Raw genomic sequence first — 23756 nt, 5'->3', positions numbered from 1 at the left:
CGTCAGAAAGAAGAAAGTCATATACACCTAGCTTGAGGGTGAGTGAAGCTTGGGATAATTTTTATTTGAAAGTGAACTAATCCTTTAAGTGTCCAAATATTTGTTGGTGCCATGTATGGAGTGCAAAACTGAACAGACAGATGATTGAGCTTATCTGGAATTTCAGGAGGAAAAAAGGAAGCATAGGAAGCATGGAAGACAAAGATAAAACATTTCATGGCCACTGTAGAGGACAAAATTCAATACATACAAATCTAATGCACACTTTAGGTTGATATTGAATTACAAAATTTTATTCATAATTAATATAATTAATTTATGCTAACAAATACTAATTTGTTAATGGATTTTGCAAAAACATATTTTGACATGGTGATATTTTTAAATTAAATAAAGATCACTATATATAGTAGCACCACAGTATTTTATTTAATTTTGTTTATTATTATTATTGTTATATTTTATTCACATTAACTGTACACATTGCTATTTATTATTAGGTGTCTCTAAATAAATCTGTAATATGTTTATTCTGTCTCAGCCTAGCGGCGTCTTCATGCATTTTTATATTTTATCCTTTCATCTTATTATTATGTGTCTTGTTATATTTGGATGTGTGCTCTGGATACTTCATTTACCAAGACAAATTCCTTGTGTGTGCAAGTCCACTTTTACACAATTAAGCTCTTTCTGATCTATTTTATTTTATTGTAACATCAAGTAATAATAAAAGTTGGTTATACCTGTACATTCCTCCACATTAAACAACTGGTATAAAACAGCACTTGAACCATGTCTTATTTCCTTCTTATTTTACTTAAATATCTCATTTTGACCAACATCATGTATTATTCACTTAAATACCAGTGTGTGTTTACCACCCCTTTAGTTCACTGAGGTTCCCAATGGGTTGTGATATTGGATGAATATGTCATTTCCAGCTAAATAAATCAAGAATAAATGCATATAATGTGTAATTTGTACAACTTATTTTTTGCGTGAAGTAAAAGTAAAGTTCTTACCAGCGTGTCAGTATCAGTCTGAAGGAGCCTTAAAACTGCAGCATCAAACACAGCTGGGTCACACTGATAAAATGACACACACATGCCACCCCCTCAGAGGAACATGTGACAGGAAGAGGGCCACACTTTCCTTCTCTGATACTGGGACTTCTTAATTGCTTTTCATTTGCGCTCAGTTTAAACTCCAAGTGAATGAAGGGCACAAGCATCATCCAGTATCTGAAACATACTTAAAAACTACTCCACATTTTCACATTCTGTATTCAAACAATAAAAAAATGATATTTAACTCGTCTTACTTACCTTCTGACATCACGACTGAACAGATACCAATCAATCATATGAATATGAAACTAGCAAACAAACACAACGACAACTCATAAATTATTCACATTTATTAGCAAGCTTTACATAAACAATTGACATAATAATATAAATTATTAAATTATTAAAGGCCATTAACACTGATAATAATGGAATCGATTTTATTCCGATTATTATTGTTATAAAACGAGCATGTTTATGGAGCTGTATGTTCACATTCACTATAAAAACCAAACCTGCCATTGAACCCAACAGATTCAAAGCAAAACAACCTCACTCTCTTTCTCTCCAAACACACACATACATGTCAATAAACCCCTGCACTGTCAGAAAACAACTTATACACGCATTCGTCTCGCTAAGCCAATAAAAAAAAGTCAATATAAATTAGAACCCTTTAGAAGTTAATTTAAGTTAACAGTACACTGGTTTATGTACGTTCCTCATTAACACATGATGAATCACATGACAGCTGCACCATATTTGATCCAGGCAGACAGAAGCACCGAGCAGATGAACAGAGCAGATCTGATGGTCAGACCTCTATATATGATATTTGTACAGTATCATTTAAATGCATTCACATCCGAGGGGTGCAGTGAGGGTTGTAGTGTGTGTGTGTGTGTGTGTCAGACAGCATCACTGGTCTTTCTCGTGCATCTGTTGTTGCATCTTTTCCAGCATCTCCTGCATTCTCTTCAGCTGCACAAACAAAACATATTCAGGTCAATTTCAGTGTAACTTTCTTGTAGTTTACACTGGTGAAAAAACTAAAATGCACTATAGCAATATTAGCATTCTTTTTATTATCCTTATTGTTCTGATTAGAAAGATATAAGTGGTTTTTTTTTTTCCCATTTCAAACACTAAACTAATTTTTAATGTTATAAAGCTTGATTTCACATAAAGCAGCATTCAAAAGTTTGAGGTCAACTTTTGTTTTTTTTGTTTTTTAATGAATACTTTTATTCAGCAAGGATGCATGGTTTCCACAAACATATTAACTGTTTTCAACATTGATAAAAGTTATAATAAATGTTTCTTGAGCAGCCAATCAGCATATTAGAATGATTTCTGAAGGATCATGTGACACTGAAGACTGGAGTAAGGATGCTGAAAATGTATCATCACAGGAATAAATTAAAATTTAAAATATATTCAAACACAAAACAGTTATTTTAAATATCTCACAATATTACTGTTTTTACTGTCTTTGATCAATTAAAAAATTAAAAAAATATGAAGAAAAAAGTCTACTGAAACATAAATATGAAAAACCTACAAAAAAGTATAGAATTTTAATACTGGCCATAATAAACACAATAATTATTGGCAATTAAATCACCCAGAATATCTATAACAATACATTCCCATGCAAATGTCTCTAAAGAATCCAGCAAACGTCCTAAAAACTATGGATTTATATCACAAACTATACCGCATACTTCAGTGATGCTTTAAAGACGACCCTTTTGCCCTTTTTCAAGGTCTTGATTTAGTTTTTGGGCTCTCACAACAAAAGTTTTCATGCTTGAATGTTTGAAAAACATTATTTTTCACATATTCTACACTGTTGCAGCCCCTCTCTTTCCAGTCTGTCAGTAACACTCTGTTTAGTTCCTGTCTCTGTGAAGCCCCTCCTTCTGAAAAGCACAGTGTGCTCTGATTGGTCAGATGGACCCGTGTGTTGTGATTGGTCAACCGCTTCCAGCTTGTTTGGGAGATGCCACGCCCCTTACCATAACTGCGAGTTTCAACATACTACTAACTCAACCAGTCCCCACCCCTTTTTTGTGTATTTAAGTATTTAAATGAGGAATACGGTGACATGTTCATTCCCGGAAGAAAACTCAAGACTAAAATGGAGGCATTTCAGGGAGTTCAGAAACAGTGATATGAGGGACTTTGTGCTTTGTAGCTCTGCAGAGCTTTTTTATGCTCAAACAGCAACAGTACACACTAAAGAAAGATGAACATGTAATCAGTGATGATCATTTTATACCTCTTCATCCTTCATCTTGATGAGTCTCTCCGTCTCAACGTCTGGTGTTGGCAGAGGCAGGATGGGTAGCGGACTGTCTGTACGGTTATCCTGAGCAAGTTTACTGAAACACACACACACACACACACAAACATGCCTCATATGAACTACATCGAGGCTGGAAAGTAAAACAACCCCTGAAGGGTAAAAACAAAGCAGTGTGTTTTTCTTCAATATACGATAGGGTCGTTTCAATGAAACAAAATGCAATATATTTCCATCATTCACTCTGTGAATGTCACACACACCTGGTCATCTCCTGGATGCATTGGGCTCTGTAGTTTTCGTAGTGCACGTCACACGTCACGTCTTTCAGGTCGTGCATGTGAGAGCGAATCAGCATGTTCCTCAGTTTCACAAAGTCACAGTGAGACTGATTCTCCACTGAAGAAGAATTGAAACAGAGTTCCTTAGTAACGTTAAGTAGCATTAAAGTACTGTATGTAAAACCGAACTGCATGCTGCAATCTGTTTGCAAAGTATTCATATCTACATTTGTGTATAAGAATACCGACCTTCCACGATACCCCAGGGGTAAAGACGACCTCTGACCCTCTGACCTCTGGCCTCCACCACTGTATTGCTGCCAATGACAGCAAACGGAGTGCACTCCTACAGCACACACACAAACACACACATGCACGACACATAAATCATTCAATATTCTTTACCAGGTATACTTTTATACGTGAATAAATACATCTTGCTTTAACATGCTATTTGCATTATACGTTATCTTCTGCATCTGTCTGTCATTTCTACTGCAGTCATTACCAAATCACATTCTGGGTAAGTTAAAGGGTTAGTTCACCCAAAAATGAAAATGATGTCATTAATGACTCACCCTCATGCCGTTCCAAACCCATAAGACCTCCGTTCAACTTCAGAACACAGTTTAAGATATTTTAGATTTAGTCCGAGAGCTTTCTGTCCCTCCATTGAAAATGTATGTACGGTAGACTGTCCATGTCCAGAAAGGTAATAAAAACATCATCAAAGTAGTCCATGTGACATCAGTGGGTTAGTTAGAATTTTTTGAAGCATCTAAAATATATTTTGGTCCAAAAATAACAAAAACTACGACTTTATTCAGCATTGTCTTCTCTTCAGGAATCCTTTCCATTGAATTGATTCCATTGAATCCTTTAATCTGTCGGCGTTGGTAATGTACTTTTACGTGGTTGTTTTTGGCGATTAGGACATCAGCGACATGCACACTTATGCACCATTTTAAAAAATATAGCAAATATAGCAAAAAATACGAAGCTCGGGCGCTCCGGATAACACGTCAGCAGCGTCACTGTCCGGAGCAGAAGGGGGCGGTAATGCACCAATTAGCTGGATGCCAACCGCCGTAAAACAGGAAAGAAGAAGAAGAAGAACAAGAAGCAGTGTCGTGAACGCGGATTGACAACAGACCCGGAAGAGAAGACAATGCTAAATAAAGTCGTAGTTTTTGTTATTTTGGGACCAAAATGTTTTTTCGATGCTTCAAAATGTCGCAGATGTCCTAATCACCAAAAAAAAACACAGCGATGTAAAAGTACATTACCAACGCCGACAGATTAAAGGATTCAATGGAATCAATTCAATGGAAAGGATTCCTGAAGAGAAGACAATGCTGAATAAAGTCGTAGTTTTTGTTATTTTTGGACCAAAATGTATTTTCGATGCTTCAAAACCTTATAACTAACCCACTGATGTCACATGGACTACTTTGATGATGTTTTTATTACCTTTCTGGACATGGACAGTCTACCATAAATACATTTTCAATGGAGAGACAGAAAGCTCTCGGACTAAATCTAAAATATCTTAAACTGTGTTCTGTCTTACGGGTTTGGAACGACATGAAGGTGAGTCATTACAGACATCATTTTCATTTTTGGGTGAACTAACCCTTTAAGTATAAACTTTAACATAAATTAAATAATACATATTAAGGACAAACAGATATATATAGAGCTTCGGACCTTCAGCTCTTTGTCCATCTGTTTGAACTCCTCCTCTTCATCAGAGTCACACTCAGGAAACTGATACACTTTAATCCCAAAGCGCTCGATCTCGTCTCGCACCTGCAGGAAAACACATGAAACGCATCTTGTGTTGTCATTCACACCTCGATTCAAATATGCAGTTAACAACTAGCTTGAATCGAATGCATTTGGTCTATTATAAAATAACTAGATTCCATCAGGAGCACCAGCACTAAAATAATCCGATTTACTGTCAACTGACTTTCAGAGGACATCAGATCAGATAGTGTCCACTCACCCTGTCCTTGAGTTTTTTGACCTCATTAGGCGTGAGACAGTCTGCTTTAGAGATCAGAGGAATGATGTTCACTTTCTCATGTAGAGCCTTCATGAACTCCACGTCCACCGGCCGCAAACTAAACACAAAAAGAGACAATGAGTTTAAGTAGCTGATGCATATGATATCCATATGCATCATATGCATACATTTGACCATCACCCCAAATCTATCTCTATTTTTATGAACTTTTATTAGTATTAAATATCAGTGGTGGATGAAGAACACAAAAAAAGTACTTGATAACCTCCAGTAAAAGTAATATTACTTGAGTAAAAGTACAAAAGTAATTGATTTTTAATGTACCCTCAAGCAAACCTATGTGTATATGACTATCTTCTTTCAAATGAACACAATCTGAGTTATATTAAAATATATCCTGACTCTTCTAAGCTTTATAATGGTAGTGAATGGTGCTCCTGATTCTGAAGCCCTAAAATTACATCCTTCCATAATAAAAGATATCCACACAACTCAAGTGGTTTAATAAATGCCTTCTGAAGCAAAAGTGAATTTTTTTTTTAAGAAAAATATCCATATTTAAATCTTTATAAACTAAAATAACTAGCAGACGGACTACACAAATCGACTTGCGTCAAAAAGGAATCTCTGATCTGACGATCTGATGTATTGATGAATGCGGAAGCAAAACACCGGTCATGAATTTTATAATTTTTAAAGAGAAATGTCGGAGGATTTTGATATAAGAGAAGAGGAGCTTGAGTTTGTTGCCCAGCCGTATTTGTTTGAACAGTGAGAGACGAAACTTACGCTACATCCTACGTTGCATCAGAAGTTACTCTTTTGGCGCAGGTCGACTTGCATAGGCCGTCTGCCGGAAGCTAGTTATTTTAGTTTATAAAGATTTAAATATGGATATTTTTCTTACAAAAACCCATGGCTTCACTTCAGAAGGCCTTTACTAACCCCCTGGAGTCGTATGGATTACTTTTATGATGGATGGATGTGCTTTTTCGGGCTTCAAAATCTCACCCCCCATTCACTACCATTATAAAGCTTGGAGGACTAAGGATATTTTTATATATATTTCTGATTGTGTCTGAAAGAAGATAGTCATATACACCTAGGATGGCTTGAGGGTGAGTAAATCATGGGATAATTCTCATTTTTGGGTGAACTAACCCTTAAAAGTAAAAAGCAGTGATCGATGAACCATGTTCATTATTTATTCTAGCCATTACTAGTCATAACTTATAAATTCTAGTTATTATTATACTTATTATACACTTTTAGTTTCCAAATTATTGACTAAATATGATTTTCATTTGCAACAATCAATAGTAAAATTCAGCATTAGTAACATACTTTTCACGTTCATTTTGGCCAGAATTAAAAAATGTACTTACGTACAGAAGAATACTTTGTTACTGTCCAACACTGTTGAATACCGTATCATTTTTATTAAAGGTGCCCTAGAACTTTTTTTTAAAAGATGTAATATAAGTCTAAGGTGTCTCCTGAATGTGTCTGTGAAGTTTCAGCTCAAAATACCCCATAGATTTTTTTAATTCATTTTTTAACTGCCTATTTTGGGGCATAATTAGAAATGAGCTGATTCAGGGTGTGTGGCCCTTTAAATTTGGTGCTCCACGCCCCAAGAGCTCGCGCTTGCCTTAAACAGCATAAAAAAAGTTCAAACAGCTAATATAACCCTCAAAATGGATCTTGACAAAGTGTTCGTCATGCAACATGTCTAATAGCGTAAGTACAGTGTTTATTTTGATGTTTACATTTGTTTATGAATGAGTTTGAGGCTGTTGGAGAGATTTATAAAGAATGAAGTTGTGTTTATGAATTATACAGACTGCAAGTGTTTAATAATGAAAATAGCGACGGCTCTTGTCTCTGTTACGTAACAGTCGGTGTTATGTTGAGATTCGCCTGTTCTTCAGAGGTCTTTTAAACAAATGAGATTTATATAAGAAGGAGGAAACAATGGAGTTTGAGACTCACTGTATGTCATTTCCATGTACTAAACTCTTGTTATTCAACTATGCCAAGATAAATTCAATTTTTGAATCTAGGGCACCTTTAAGAAGTCATTTGAGACCACCATCATGAACAAGTCAAAAATATTTTTATCTCACTCAAGATTAAAATGAAATATGAACTCTTAAGTGGCAGGTTTGTAAACTTATATTAAAAATATTAGCTAATATTGATAAGGACCTAATTTGAATTCATCTGTATTTACTGATATTTTGTTTTGATCTGGAGTAGTAAGTGTACATACATTTGCACTCAAAGTTTACAAACAAATTCTAAGGAATGCCTATAATATACGTTACATATGGGCACAATGGACCATTGTCCTTAAACACACACATGTATTATTATGCAAATGTAATGCAAAGATGATGCATGTGAACTTGACCCATATAAGACAGACCCAGACTCAGTGTGTTTTGTACCCATGTCCAAACGGAGGTATGAAGTACAGGCAGCAGTGCACTCTGTTGTCTAGTATGTTCTTCCTGTTCAGTCCGCTCTCGTCTCTGAAGTACTGCTCAAACTGCTGGTCGATGTAGTCTGTGATAGGCTTCCAACTGCAGACACACAGATAAACACACTCTTCAGAATATCAGGGCTGAACACGATAACAGATTAAGGCAGAGATTCACTTTTTTTTTTTGTTAACTGAACCCCTATGACCTAAAATATTTACTTGAAGTTCTTAAGTTTTTAAGATGATATTTCAGCACATTCACATGTTCACGATTCTCTGGTGCTGGTTAAAGTCAGCATGAAACAGAAATTGTGATTGTCTTATATCAGTGATGTATATCAGAGTGAAACGGCTTCTGGAATGAGAAAAAAATGTAGGGCAGAACTTGATTTTGTCCATGGGGAATTGATTGGATGGTTGTGGTTTGCTATTGGTGGATCTCATGTGAGTGACAGGTTGCCCCGCCCTTGAGCCAGTAAACACATCAGAGAAGAGAAAAGAGTTATTTTGATTAAGGATTATGAAGGCACATGAATTAAAAAAAAAATATTGATGCATGGATAAATCATTTATAATAAACACTGAAATATTCCATAAAAAACATAACTGTCATAAAAAAAAATGAATTTTGATTTCATGGTGACTTTAATAATCACATGACATGCAGGTAAACAAAAAAAATATTAAAATTTTCTTTAGTATGGGTTTTATTTTGAATGGTTTTATTTTTAAATATTTTTTTTTCCATTTATTTCAATTAAATTAATTAATTTAATAATTATTTTAACATTTATTTTCATTTTATTTTACTTTATTTATTTTCAGCATTTATTTTTTAATTTTTTTATTTATCTTAGCATTAACTCAAACCCCTAGCTGTTCCCTCATAAACTCTAGTTTGGGAAACCTTGATCTTAGACACTCAAGGCTGTGCTATATTATGAATGTAGACATGACTAAAAGACTTTTTGCTTTCATAAAATGCTGTGTTGAGCAATCAGCATCCAAGAACTATCTGTTTTGTAATTGTCATGGGATGCTGGGAACATCTGAATTCTCACCATTCATTATTATTGACCGCGTCTCCAAACCCCGGCGTGTCCACAATAGTGAGTTTGAGTTTGACTCCTTTCTCCTCAATGTCCACCGTGTGTTTGGTGATCTCAACCGTCTGATTGATGCGCTCTGTTAAAGGAAACACACGATATAGCATTCAAACTGTGTAAGAGATATAGGCTACACAATGTAAAGTTTGGGGTCGGTAAGATTTTTTAATGTTTTTTGAAAGTCTCTTCTGCTCACCAAGGCTGCATTTATTCGATCAAAAATCCAATAAATTCAGTAATATTGTGAAATATTATTACAATTTAAAATAACTGTTTTCTATGTGAATATATTTTAAATTGTAATTTATTCCTGTGATCAAAGCTGAATTTTCAGCAGTCTTCAGTGTCACATGATCCTTCAGAAATCATTCTAATATGCTGATTTGCTGCTCAAGAAACATTTATAATTATTATCAATGCTGAAAAAAGTTTAATATTTGTGTTTCATGAATAAAAAGTGCATAAGAACAGCATTTATTTGAAATATAAATGTCTTTACTGTCACTTTTGATCAACTGAATGCATTCTTGCTGAATAAAAGTACTAATTTCCTTAAAAAAAAAATTACTGAGCTGAAACTTTTAAACAGTAGAATATATTATATAAACAATATTTTGGCGTCCTGTTCCTTTAAGAGAATTCTTACCTTCTGCATTTAGTAATTTCCTGTCTTTATAGAGATCTGTGAGGAAGAGGCTGTTAACTAGAGTAGACTTGCCCAAACCAGATTCACCTAAACACACACACAATGCTCTTGTTATTGACAAAGATGAGCATGAAGTCATTGTCACATGCTATTGTGATGATCTCAGACATACCTGCCACCATCAGAGTGAAGTCAAAGCCCTTCTTCACAGACTTCCTGTGGACCTGATTAGGAAGCGTAGCAAAGCCCACATACTGCTTGTCCTGAAATAAAAAATAAAAAATGAACATTCTGTATAATTTCTCCATTTTCTTTATGGAGGAAAGAAAGTTATACAGATTTTGAATAATTATTTTGGGTGAACTGTCCCTTTAAGACCAAACTTCTGTGAATCGTCAGACCGGCACAAAAATAGCCGAGCATGAAAAGCCCAGTAGTGTCGAGACTCCTGCAGGTCTACCAACTGTGCCGGAAACTCCTCAGCAGTCATAACGGCTCAAACAGACACTGAGGACAGTAATATTACTGACGGTTATGCACTGAATGAAAGCAAATTCACTATTAAACCCGACAGCAGAACCAGCTCAGTGTCCAGGCCAAACCGAGTGATCATACACACACACAAGCCATATTTACATAAGATGAAAAGGCCTTTTTAACACACTCAAACTTGGGCCAAACACAACTCGTCTGACTGCCAGAGCATCTCACAGCCCGTCATGCGTGTTTCCGCAGTCCATCATCCTAGAAAAGAGAAACCCTGCCGCATCTCACTCCACATGCACAGTGTGTGTGAGAGAAGAGGGAAAAGATATGTGTGTGGAATTCAATTATATATAAAAACAAGGAGATTTTTACATTTTCTGAAGCAAAAGGCAGAGGTTTGTTCAAATCTTTAACTCTAAGAATAAGCAAACACAACTAACGCAAACAAAATGTTATAATATCATACATGCACTGCAAAAAAAAAATTATTTTCTTACTTAGTATATTTGTCTTGTTTTCCAGCACAAATATCTAAACATTCTTTAAAATAAAAATTACATATTAAGATATTACGTTTTGTTTTCTGAAATTAAGTGAATTTATGCTTTAAAAAATCTCTCAATGGGGTCAGAAAAATAAACTTCATTCAAAAATGAATGAAAGCACCCCATGGGCAGATATATTTTTTATTTGTTTTAACCATAAACTCACTTAATTCTGAATAATTTTCAGTAAACAAGACTTAATATCTTGTCATTTTGCTTCTCAAGAAAATGTATCTTCATTTAAGAATGTTTAAATATTCATACTGTAAAAATTTGACAAAAATAATAAGTAAGAAAATCATTTTTTCAGTCTTATGTCATACTATTTACAATTACACTTATAAAGAAACTAAATGGAAGCATATTCATTTGCTTATATACATATACACACACACACATATATTATATATATATATATATATATATATACATATACGTGTGTGTACAAGACATAAACACCGAACCTTCTGTCGGGTAGTTCTGGTTCGGGGACACAGAAGTTTCTCCACCAGTTTTTCCTGCAGCATCATGGTGTCCATCCTGAACCAGACGCCTCAGAAATGTGTGCCGTCCGTCTTTAAATCTGCGTGACCTCTCTCTCTCTCTCTCTCTCTCTGACTCTCAGTTTATCACTCTCTGCTTCTATAAACCCTCTTGGCTTTCCTTTTCCTTGATTTCTGTCTGTCTCTTGCCCATGGCACATCCCAGCACGCCGTGTTCAAACAGGCAGGCAGAGGAATCCCCACATGACTGAATGAAAGACTGACAAAAGAAGGTAGTGAGTGAGAGAGAGTGAGCAAGAGAAACGAAAAGACGTAAAAGAAAAAAAACATGGAAGCAATTTTAGACAGGAAAGGGGGGCGGCTGAAAACGGGAATAAAAACACTCATTCATTTAGTCGTTCATTCCTCCCCCACTTTTTTTTCCACAGACGGCTCTGAGGTGTAGGGATTTCTGTGTGTGTGCGAGTGAGTGAGTGAGAGTGAGAGAGGGAGCAAGACACATTTAGTAAGATGGCAGCCACACCCTTCCCAACAGACCTTGCCAGACTGGCGCACACACAGCTTTTCTACAGACTACAGCACAGCAGAGTAACCTTTACTGTAGCATTTTTTTCAAATGCTATGAGGATGCATATTTTTGTCTGTACAAAACATATATACTGTTTAAAAGATTTTTTTTTTTTAATGAAATGAATACTTTTATACAGCAAGGATGCATTAAATTGATCGAAAGTGACAGTAAAGACATTTATAATGTTATTTCTGTTTTTAAAAATTGAGACAGCACAACTTTTTTTAATATTGATAATAATCAGAAATGCAGCAAATCATCATATTAGAATGATTTCTGAAGGAAATTTGATACTGAAGACTGGAGTAATGATGCTGAAAATTCAGCTTTGATCACAGGAATACATACATATATACACACACACACACACACATATATATATATATATATATATATATATATATATATATATATATATATATATATATATATATATATATATATATATATATATATATATACAGTACAGTCCAAAAGTTTGGAACCACTAAGATTTTTAATGTTTTTAAAAGAAGTTTAGTCTGCTCACCAAGGCTACATTTATTTAATTAAAAATACAGTAAAAAACAGTAATATTGTGAAATATTATTACAATTTAAAATAACTGTTTTCTATTTGAATATATTTCACAAAGTAATTTATTCCTGTGATCAAAGCTGAATTTTCAGCATCATTACTCCAGTCTTCAGTGTCACATGATCCTTCAGAAATCATTCTAATATGCTGATCTGCTGCTCAAGAAACATTTAATGTGTACAATTATACAAAATATTTGTGTACAATAGTTTTTTTTCAGGATTATTTGATGAATATAAAGTTCAAAAGAACAGAAAAATCTAATCTTTTGTAACATTATAAATGTCTTTACTGCCACTCTTGATTGATTTAATGCATCCTTGCTGAATAAAAGTATTAATATCTTTAATTTCTTTTCAAAAAAATAAAAATTCTTACTGACCCCAAACCTTTGAAAAGTAGTGTATAATGCTACAGAAGCTTTGTATTTCAGATAAATGCTGTTCTTTTGAACTTTCTATTCATCAACGAATCCTGAAAAAAAAAACAACACACAACTGTTTTCAACATTGAAAATAATCATAAATGTTTATTGAGCATCAAATCAGCATATTAGAATGATTTCTGAAGGATCATGTGACACTGAAGACTGGAGTAATGATGCTGAAAATTCAGCTTTGATCACAGGAATAAATTACTTTGTGAAATATATTCAAATAGAAAACAGTTATTTTAAATTGTAATAATATTTCACAATATTACTGTTTTTTACTGTATTTTTAATTAAATAAATGTAGCCTTGGTGAGCAGACGAAACTTCTTTTAAAAACATTAAAAATCTTAGTGGTTCCAAACTTTTGGACTGTACTGTATATATATATATATATATATATATATATATATATATATATATATATATATATATATATATATATATATATATACACACTGCACCGATGAGGCATAACATTATGACCACCTTCCTAATACTTCTTCCCCTAGTGCATCCTGGTGTCATGTGTTCCCCAGGTAAGCGACGCAAATGCACCCGGCCATCCACGTGATCCATTGCTCTGTGGTCCAGTTCTGATGCTCACGTGTCACTGTTGTCTCTTTCTGTGGTGGACAGGGGTCAGCATGGGCACCCTGACTGATCTGCAGCTCCATACGCAACAAACTGTGATGCACTATTCTGACACCTTTCTATCAGAACCAGCATTAACTTCTTGAGCAATCTGAGCTACAGTAGCTTGTCTGTTGGATCGGACCACACAGGCCAGCCTTCGCTCCCCACATGCATCAATGAGCCTTGGCCGCCCATGACCCTGTCGCATGGTTCGGTGCATACAGTCAGACGACGAATACAGTCAGTCACAGGCGACAGAAGAGGATGTGCGGTAATGCAACACTGTTTGCTAACCACCACAAGAAGAAGAGATAATCTATGCACCAACCCAAAACAAGAAAGGTGAGTTCAGATGGCGCACAAGAGCTTGCTAAGTAGCATATACACTGAGTTTAGATTGATTTTTGTGACACGCTCCTGCCGCTCCACAAACTTCGCGGAAAGGGAACTAGGAGGGTAGAAAGCGGCATCCTGTTTGTTTTCTTTATTTTACAAAAGCACAATGTTCTGTTTTTATTTTGAGTGTACAGTTTCTTTACAGTTTCAAATGATGTCTTACTCTTATCTGTATTTTAAGTTGATTCTGCTGTTATAAATAATGACACAAAATCATTTGGCATTGTGCTGATTTGTGTCGTGGAAGTCTCACTTCTACAGACCAGTGATGTGTGTCTTGGAAACAGGAAGCCTCAGGTGCCTTAAGGTGAAGTAGGCTCAGATGTAGATGGCAGTTTTTCTCCTTCTCATTCATCTTTCCATGATTTCTTAAAGAAGCGTAATACTTAACTTTGTGTATCCGCCATTGTCACCGCATGTTTGGCAATTTATTTACTACTACACACAAAACGTTAATCAAACCAAAACAGTTGTTGCTTTTTACCGCACAGCATTGTTCAATATATCAATTAACAAATCAACAATTCCTTAATTTTTTATTTTAAACAATCTGGGGATTTGTTGCTTGTTGTACTGAACTTGTATCGAACTGTGATCTCAAAACCTAGGTACGCACAAAACCAACATTTTGTGTAACATTACACCCCTAATATACATATAGAAAACAGGAAATTGTAATAAAAGGTCTGTTGGACCAGCTGCTTTCTGGGAAGATTCAGTGAATATGTGTGATTGAATCAGATTTTTATATTTTCTTTAAAGTTTTGGGGGGTAGTTCAGATCACTAACCCTAATGTGAGCAATAGCAATAGTGATATCTGATCAAGCACCAGTAATAAACATCTTTATATTAAGCATGATTCGCTCTATTAAAGGGTTGGTGGGGGTATTGGTCATGCATATAGATGATCAGTGTGCTGGTGGGGGGCGGGGGGTCCAAAGGGGGTCTTTTGAATAGAGCACAACAGATGTCCTTGAGTGATACAATAGCCCTGGTTCCCCCACCCTACAGAGAACAACACCCTCTCACTGTCCAGCTGCCATCCCTGAGTGCCACCTGGAACACCCCTGACCAGACACAGTCCAATACCTCTATTGTTTTTAACCAGTTTTGTTTGAGGAACTCTAATACGATCAGTGTATTAAAATGGAGGAAACAGCTTTTATTTAACCCTCTGGTGATGCTCGTGTGGTGATCAAAAATGTCAGATTTTTTTTTTTTATTTCAATGAAAATTAACGTACTATATTTTAGTTTGATAATATTTAGGGGATATTTCTGGTACTAAATTATATTTATGGAATACTTATGATCCATTTATTACCTGTTAATCACTTCTTGAGCATAAAATTTTCAACAAACTATCGTAAATCTAGAATGCAGACTTAAGTTTGGTCTCTTTTTAAGAAGACACTTGGCAGATTATTGCTGACGTTAGAAAACTGAAGCAAAAAAAGTTATTAAAGTTTAAATTAAAGGTGCCATCGAATGAAAAATTGAATTTACCTCAGCATAGTTGAATAACAAGAGTTCAGTACATGGAAATGACATACAGTGAGTCTCAAACTCCATTGTTTCCTCCTTCTTATATAAATCTCATTTGTTTAAAAGACCTCCGAAAAACAGGCGAATCTGTTATGTAACAGTCGGGATCATTAATATGTACGCCCCTAATATTTGCATATGCCAGCCCACGTTCAAGGCATTACACAAGGGCAGCCAGTATTAACATCTGGATCTGTGCACAGCTGAATCATCAGACTAGGTAAGCAAGCAAGAACAATAGTGAAAAATGGCAGATGGAGCAATAATAACTGACATGATTCATGATAACATGATATTTTTTAGTGATATTTTTAAATTGTCTTTCTAAATGTTTCGTTAGCATGTTGCTAATGTACTGTTAAATGTGGTTAAAGTTACCATAGTTTTAGTGTATTCATGGAAACAAGAGCTGTCGCTATTTTCATTATTAAACACTTGCAGTCTGTATAATTCATAAACAACTTCATTCTTTATAAATCTCTCCAACAGTGTGTAATGTTAGCTTTAGCCACGGAGCACTATCAAACTCATTCAGAATCAAATGTAAACATCCAAATAAATACTATACTCACAGGAATCGATGCATGCATGCAGCATGAATGACGAACACTTGGTAAAGATCCATTTTGAGGGTTATATTAGCTATGTGAACTTTGTTTATGAGATTAAGATTTAAAGGGGCTGCGCACTGAATCAGTGCATATATAATTATGGATCAAAATAGGCAGTCAAAAAAATTATTTAAAAAAATCTATGGGGTATTTTGAGCTGAAACTTCACAGACACGTTCAGGGAACACCTTAGACTTATATTACATCTTGTTAAAACTGGTTCTTGGGCACCTTTAACTATTATGAAAAATGCCTTAAAATAACATTTTATATGAAATATATGAACCGAAAAATATAAAAGCATGTTTTACTGTAATACTGTGATTAAATCAAAGCCATAAATCTATACAAGTTGTGTTCCAAATTTGAGATTTATATCTGAAAAATTTAGCTTTTTTTTTTTTTTTGCACACAGTACCAAACATTTAATTTTTGATCAGTATAAGTGTGACTGTTTTTTCAGGACCATTTGACTTTTTCGAATCACATCCCTAATTTGTGTGTGTGTGTTCACATAGCAAGTGTCAAAACATTTACAAAGTTTCGTACCATTCTGATGAAGTAAAATTTTCTAAAAAACCAAAACGTTAAATCTTTCGGTCAAAAATGACTGAACAGCACCAGAGGGTCAACAACTGCTGCTTACTAAGGAGCCGTTCACAAAGAACACATTTTCCATTTCACTGCACTATATTTCCATTGTTTATATTGTCCATTGTGCATGCTCAAGTTAAAATAAGTTTTAAACTTTAAAGAAATGCATCTCTAGACCTTACATTTTTTTCATTCCACTGACCTGCGTCTTGTGTTTTTAACAGCACAACGCATTCTGTGTGAACCAGCCCTAAGTCAACCATTACTGAAGACCATGTGCACAAAAACATTCAGAACACCCAACCTGATCTCACGGAAAAACGTAACTGGTTTATGAGGTGGTATTTTCTTAGGAATTCATTCGATGTGAATCGTACAAAAATGTATGATTTTTTTAAAAAGAAACTCATTATGAAGGACCACCCCTAACTCCGCCCCTAAACTTACCCATCACTGGGGTTTAAATAGATCATATGAAAACATACGAGTGAGATTGTACAAATTCATATGAATTAGCTAACACCCTGGCATCCACCCATAATACCCTAGCAACCACAAATCAAAGCATTAAAATGCTTTAGAATATCTTAACAATTGCAATGTAATGCACTCAAAACACTTTAACAACTGCATAGCAATGCCCTGGCAACCACCCAGAACACTTCAGCAATTACATAGTAACACAAAGAAAGGCATTCGGAAGACTTTAGCAACTGCATAGCAACGCCCTGGCAACCACACAAAACACCACAGCAACTGCATAGCAACTCACTAAAAACAGCCACAACTGCAGCAATAGCAAAGTTTACTGTAATTGCATAGAAATGCACACAAAGCCAATCAAAATGCCTTACAGCTGCATAGCGACGCCCTGGCAATCACACAGAACACCCTAGCAACCTCATAACAATGCACAGAAAAGTATTCAGAACACTTTAACAACTGCATAGCAATGCCCTGGCAACCACCCAGAACACTTCAGCAATTACATAGTAACACAAAGAAAGGCATTCGGAAGACTTTAGCAACTGCATAGCAACGCCCTGGCAACCACACAAAACACCACAGCAACTGCATAGCAACACACTAAAAACAACCACAACTGCAGCAATAGTAATGTTTACAGCAATTGCATAGAAATGCACACAAAGCCATTCAAAATACCTTAGCAACTGCATTGTGACACCCTGGCAACCATCCAAAACACCCTAGCAACCACATAACAATGCACAGATAGGCATTCGGAATACTTTATCAACTGTATAGCAATGCCCTGCCAACTCTGGTTAAGCACATTAACATTTCTAATTGTAATTTGAATAGAGACATCCTGCTCATCTCAGACAGTGATTTCCTGCCTGCTGTTCAATGATATTTACCAGTGAGGTGGGACCAATGATGTCATCCTTCACTGTCATTTGAGCTGTCTCATGTTACACTGTGGGTCTGGAACATGCTGATGATGTCAAACTGATGGAAAGGGTGGAGACGTCTGAGGGAAGTGCAGTGAATGAACTCGTCTCTCTATCACTGTCTCTATCTCTATCGCTGCTGTCATGAGCTCACTAAACATCCTCGGGGATCTACGGCAGCTGCACTGGGTCAAGTACAAACAGACCTGCAATGGTGTTCCCAGAGGGGGACTGTTTTCCTCTCGCTTTTTTAGACCATGTCAGCTTTTCTGGTTCACTAATTTGTTAGTAATATTGCAGGCATGTATTTAAATGGTTCAATGCACATGCATCAGGGTCACTTACAGTACAATTATTACAGTGATGCTCAGAGGCACAGTGGTGATAGTTAGTTCATGGATTGTGCATTGTGGGGTTTAAACTGACCACATCACCCAATGTGAATAATATTCAGGGAAAACTGCATTTCACATACACCATTCAAAAGTTTGGGCTCAGTAAGATTTTTATGTTTTAGAAAGAAGTCTTTTCTGCTCACTATTATTTGATCAAAAATACAGTAAAACAGTAGAATTTAAAACAACTGTTTAATGTATTTTAAAATATTTTTTCCTGTGATGCAAAGCTGAATTTTCAGCATCATTACTCCATTCAGAGTCCCTTTAAGACAAGTCATTTCACACAGCAGCCATCTTTGAAACGCCTCTCCGACATTCAAGTGCAGCTCATATCTCTTCATATTTGAAATCACCAATGGAATCTGACAAGAACTTTATCATGAATTTTGTTTCCAAATGCTCAAATCATGAAAAAAACCTGCATTTTTCAGTCCTAAGCGCATCTCAGAACACTGTTTCTATAGGAACCGGAGCTTTTAATGGCAGTTGCACTGATGCGATGACTTTACCAATCTGCGATTGGCTGTTTTATTTAGAAGGCGGGACTTATTCATAGTAATACAAGTGCACCATCTTTCTGTTTAAAGTCTTTGCTCCAGTCTTCAGTCACATGATTTCCTTCAGAAATTATTCTAACTTGCTCAAGAAACATTTTTTTAATCGTTATTTTCAATGTTGAAAACAGCTTCATATTTTTGTAAAAACTAATTTTTTTCAGGACTCCTTGTTGAATAGAAAGTTCAAAAGAATGGCATTTATTTGAAATGGAAATCTTTTGTAACATTATAAATGTCTTTACTGTCACCTTTGATCAATTTAATGCATCCTTGCTGAATAAAAGTAGTTATTTCTTTCCAAAAAAATTACATTTTACTGATTGTAATGATTTTTCCCAAACATTTGAATGGTAGTGCAGCTATATGGACTCACATGTAAAGGAACAGTTTGACCAAATATAACATCTCTGACATTATTTACTCATCCTCATGTCCTGACTTACTTTCTTCTGTGGATTCATGAAATTCAGAATGTCTGAGCTTTTGTTTTCCATGCACCGAAAATTAGCTCCAAAAAGGACATTTTTTGCCAGTTTTAGAGCTACCTGCGTTCATAGTAAATTCTAATGAATTCCATTAGGGTGAGTAAATGATGACTGAATTTAATTTTTGGCTTAATTTTTACGTCATCATTATTGAAACGCCACTTAATCCAAACAGAGGTGAACCAAAACTTGTGCTACATTACACGCTACTTGAGCATGCACTGAACACTCTGTCTCTCTCATACTGTTGATACTGAGATTGACGTTTCGTGCTGTGGCATTTGAACAACTGCGCAGGCCATTTGACTTCACGATCAAAAGAAACTTCAATTCTGCCATCTGTCACGCTGTATGCAGCTGTGCAGCTCACTGACAGCACACACTGCAGACATCTCATTCTATAGAAACACACACACACACTTACACACTCTTTCATTTCAATGCAGTGACCTTTTCACAGATAAATAAGACATGTCTGAAATGGCAGCCAGCCTTCCACACCATTAAGTTATTAAGCTTCAATGCGGAGAGAGAGAGGGAGAGAATGTGTGTGTGGGGGTGTTTGCAGTTGAGTTCTGCTTTTGCGTAGGATGATGTGTTTTCTAGGAACTGCACATGTGTGTTCATGGGTCAATGCTGGAAGCTGTGTGAAATCGCTAACCATCTGAACAGCTTTGGTCCGTATAGTAAAATAGGAAGTTTACAGCAATCAATTATTGCTGTGTCATTTAACAGATGCTAAATTCAAGTGCACAATTCTCATGGAGATCTACTTGCTTGTATGTTTTTTTCTCGTATTACTTCGGTGGTGTAATTCTATTCTGTATTTAAATATACTTAAAATGCTTTGGCAAAACTATGTCATGCCAAAAAAGTAACTTGAACTTGAGATCAAATCAGCAATTTGCAACCAGCAGCTTGTTACTTTCCTTCAAGGTTTTTACCACAAAAGCATGTGCTAATATACTCCAAAAGTAGAAGAATTTTTTTTTTTTTTTTAGCAGATATTCACTATCATTTAAAACAAGCCAGTAAGATTTTTAAAATGTGTTTGACAGAAGTCTCTTCTGCCCACCAAGGCTGCATTTATTTGATCAAAAATACAGTAAAAACAGTAAACTTATGAAATATTATTTATTATTTGAATATATTTTAAAATGTAATGTATTCCTGTGATCAAATCTGAATTTTCAGCATCATTACTCCAGTCTTCAGTGTCACATGATCCTTCAGAAATCATTCTAATATGCTGATTTGCTGCTCAAGAAACATTTCTGATTATTATCAATATTGAAAACAGTTAATATGTTTATGAAAACCGTTTGTTCAGGATTATTTGATGAACAGAAAGTTCAAAAGAGCAGCATTTATTTAAAATCAAAATTCTGTAACATTATAAATGTTTAACTTTTGATCAATTTAATGCATCCTTACCGAATTAAACTAATTTATTTAAAAGAAAAACACCAAAATGTTGAACAGCAGTGTGTGCATTTAAAATATACAGTCTTTCTCCTCCGTGAAAATTGATCAGAAATATTGGTTCCAGCACATGTCCAATAGCTTGTTCTCCACCTGACACTAGCAATACTAAAAAGCAAATTGGACTGTAACATGAAGTAAAGGCTAAAAAAAGTAGCAAGGCCTTTACATCTTCCCATTCCGACTGTTTAAACATGTCAATCGACAACACAATTTCTGGGTGACGCTACAAGGTAAGAAACCACATTTAGATGCACATCACCAAATAGATACATAGTTTGAGAAGGAAACACTCTTTCACTCATATCACACCATACTACAAACATCTATTACACAGAGCTCAGGGTTCACACTTGCTCACCACCACTGCCTCTCACACACTCCAGCTCCTGTAACCATGACAACGCCTCCAGAGAGGAGCAGCACTATCATCCTCTATCAGAGCTCAAAATGACAGAAAACAGCCAGCAGATTTCCTTCAGGCTGATCAGGAGAGGAATGTATGACAGATGACATGAGACTGATGCCTTATTATCATTCTGAAGAAATAAAGTGCGTCAGTCGAGACTCGAGGGTGGGTGACACCGTCAGCAAAATCTGCTGAAACCATTTTAAACCTCGTAAACAGGAGCGTGAATACACAAACATGCAACAAAATGTATAAAGCACTCTGTCAGATTGAGACTGAGGGCTCTGTTACGTGGTTTAACTTGTGTGGAAACGATTGCGGTTGGTAAACTGAATTCCCACGAGCTCTAAAAACTGAAGTAAAATTGCGCAATGTGGTAAAGTTGCTGGTTTCTCACCTCACTGTCCTCTGAACGAGAGCATCGGCGGCGTCAGCAGCAGCAGCAGGTCGGATGAGGGAAGCAGGTGCGGGATGGAGACGCACAGGCAGGAAGAGATATAATAGGCATCATTTCATCCACTCAAACACAGTAAAAACAGAGTAAAAGCAGTGTCTGTGTCATTACCGGATTTCATCAGCCTGCTCTTATATCGGATGTTGGTGGTCATGTTTCAGGCTGTCTCGCTCCCCGCAGCTCTGCTGTGCTCGGCTTTCGTCCGTCTCACGCTCCTCAGTCCCGCTGGGAACCCCAGGCGTAGAGAGGGCGTGGCGAACGCGGACGAATCCACGCCCATCCAGACGTCATTCATAGAAACAGATTACAGAATACTACAGCGGTGCTTATATTTAAATTAAATCAATTATGACACTAAAAATAGAGACACCCCAGGTGAATAGGGTAAAGAAAAAAAAAAAAGTTTTCTAAAATTGAATGTTTAAATATGCAAATGAGGCGTTATCTAATTAAATATGCGCAAATTTGCATACATTTCTAGAACAAAAATCTGAATATTGGATGACATCAGGTTCAAAGTTCTCATTTAATTTTTTGGACATATTAAATTCAAAGGTTTTTACAGAGGGAATCTCTTTTTATCACTCCATAAATCAGAAAATACTATCAACAGCCAGAAAACAAATATTTTAGGAATAAAATGTTGTATAAAATCAGGCAAATTATATATCAATAAATCCCTCTGTAAAAACCTTCAGAACATAGACAGGAATAAGCTGTAAAGTGTGGTGTAAATAAGTTCTGCTGAAGTGGAGATTTGTCTCATTTTGAGAAAACTGCCTTTAAAGATATTTACCGTAATTGAAATCTATAGACGCAAAGTGCTACAAAACATACTTAAAAGTGCATTTTGGATGTTTTCTTTCTCAGTCTGAAAAAACACTATGAAAAGCCAAAAAGTGTAAAATCTCAAAATTGACAGGTGCCTGAAAAAAAACAGTGTTTGTTGTTGAATAGCGTAACTTGATCTACTGCCTCTCTAGTGTGCATTACTGTATTTATATATCTACCTATTTCTTTTTTATCGTCTTCCATTTTCTTTAATGCTTTCATCCATTGTTGCTGTATTTAAATGTTCAAGAGACTTTTGTTTATGTCTGTATTATCTTATTTGTTTAGAAGTCATTCAAAAAAATGCACATTACTTTAACATTAATTTTGAAAAGAAAATCAACGGTGCATTAAAATATTCAGAATTAAAAATCATTAAAACATAGCTATATAAGGGAAAATATTTTTTAAAAAAATAATTAATATCAAATTATAAATTAAATCTCTTAATGGAACTTGAATAAATTATATTTAAGGCTTTTACTTAAGAATTTGCTTTATTAATTAAGCATTTTAAATGTAATTAAGTGAACGTTTAGTAAAAAAGCTATATTAAATTTACATTCTTTAATAAAATAATAATAATTATAATCAAAAAATGTGCCAAGCATTCTTTTCCTATTCTTTAAAAAAAAAAAAAATAGATCAGGACAGGCATAAAATCAGTATCAATGAAACTATACTTAAAAAAGGTGGATGAAAAGAGCATATTAATATACTGCACATCTTTCACTTTTGAGCAAAATATCATTTATGGTGTACGAAGAGAAAATACACAAACACACAAACCATTTCTGAGACTTCACACATTCTTGCTTGCAGGAAATTAAAACGTTCAAAACAAATGACTCAGAAAGTTATTTATTTCTCAACATGAGCAAGTACAAAAAGGAAGATGTAAAACAGGGAAGTAAGC

At 35.3% G+C, this 23756-nt stretch overlaps 1 protein-coding gene across 3 annotated transcripts; it reads right to left on the bottom strand.

Moving 5' to 3' along the window:
* Positions 1-815: 815 nt before the first annotated feature.
* septin5a (septin 5a) lies at positions 816-22272 on the bottom strand. Of its 3 annotated transcripts, XM_067394353.1 has the most exons (13): positions 21953-22272; positions 11415-11712; positions 10092-10182; positions 9920-10006; positions 9229-9352; positions 8133-8267; positions 5662-5779; positions 5361-5462; positions 3903-3999; positions 3636-3771; positions 3349-3451; positions 1023-2048; positions 816-941 (listed from the first exon to the last, which is right to left on the bottom strand). In XM_067394353.1, exons 2-12 carry the CDS (start codon positions 11487-11489, stop codon positions 1986-1988), a joined length of 1131 nt encoding a protein of 376 aa, XP_067250454.1. In that variant the 5' UTR covers positions 11490-11712; positions 21953-22272; the 3' UTR covers positions 816-941; positions 1023-1985. The 3 variants fall into 3 exon arrangements, with proteins under 3 accessions (XP_067250454.1, XP_067250455.1, XP_067250453.1); XM_067394354.1 differs by lacking the exon at positions 11415-11712 and having other exon boundaries at positions 21953-22268; XM_067394352.1 differs by lacking the exon at positions 21953-22272 and having other exon boundaries at positions 11415-11959.
* Between the last annotated feature and the right edge of the window lie 1484 nt (positions 22273-23756).

This window comes from Chanodichthys erythropterus, chromosome 9, assembly GCF_024489055.1.
Source record: "Chanodichthys erythropterus isolate Z2021 chromosome 9, ASM2448905v1, whole genome shotgun sequence".
In the NCBI taxonomy this organism is placed as follows: domain Eukaryota; kingdom Metazoa; phylum Chordata; class Actinopteri; order Cypriniformes; family Xenocyprididae; genus Chanodichthys; species Chanodichthys erythropterus.
The sequence above is the reverse complement of the archived record's forward strand: the minus strand, read 5'-3'. Positions and strand labels throughout refer to the sequence as shown.

What these genes read in the sequence shown, in the direction of transcription:
- septin5a (XM_067394353.1), bottom strand. Translation starts at nt 11,489, where the DNA reads ATGGACACCATGATGCTGCAGGAAAAACTGGTGGAGAAACTTCTGTGT. An exon ending in CTTCACTCTGATGGTGGCAG is followed by an intron (nt 10,007 to 10,091) that starts GTATGTCTGAGA and finishes GTGTGTGTTTAG; the next exon opens with GTGAATCTGGTTTGGGCAAG. An exon ending in TCAAAAAACTCAAGGACAGG is followed by an intron (nt 5,463 to 5,661) that starts GTGAGTGGACAC and finishes GTTTTCCTGCAG; the next exon opens with GTGCGAGACGAGATCGAGCG.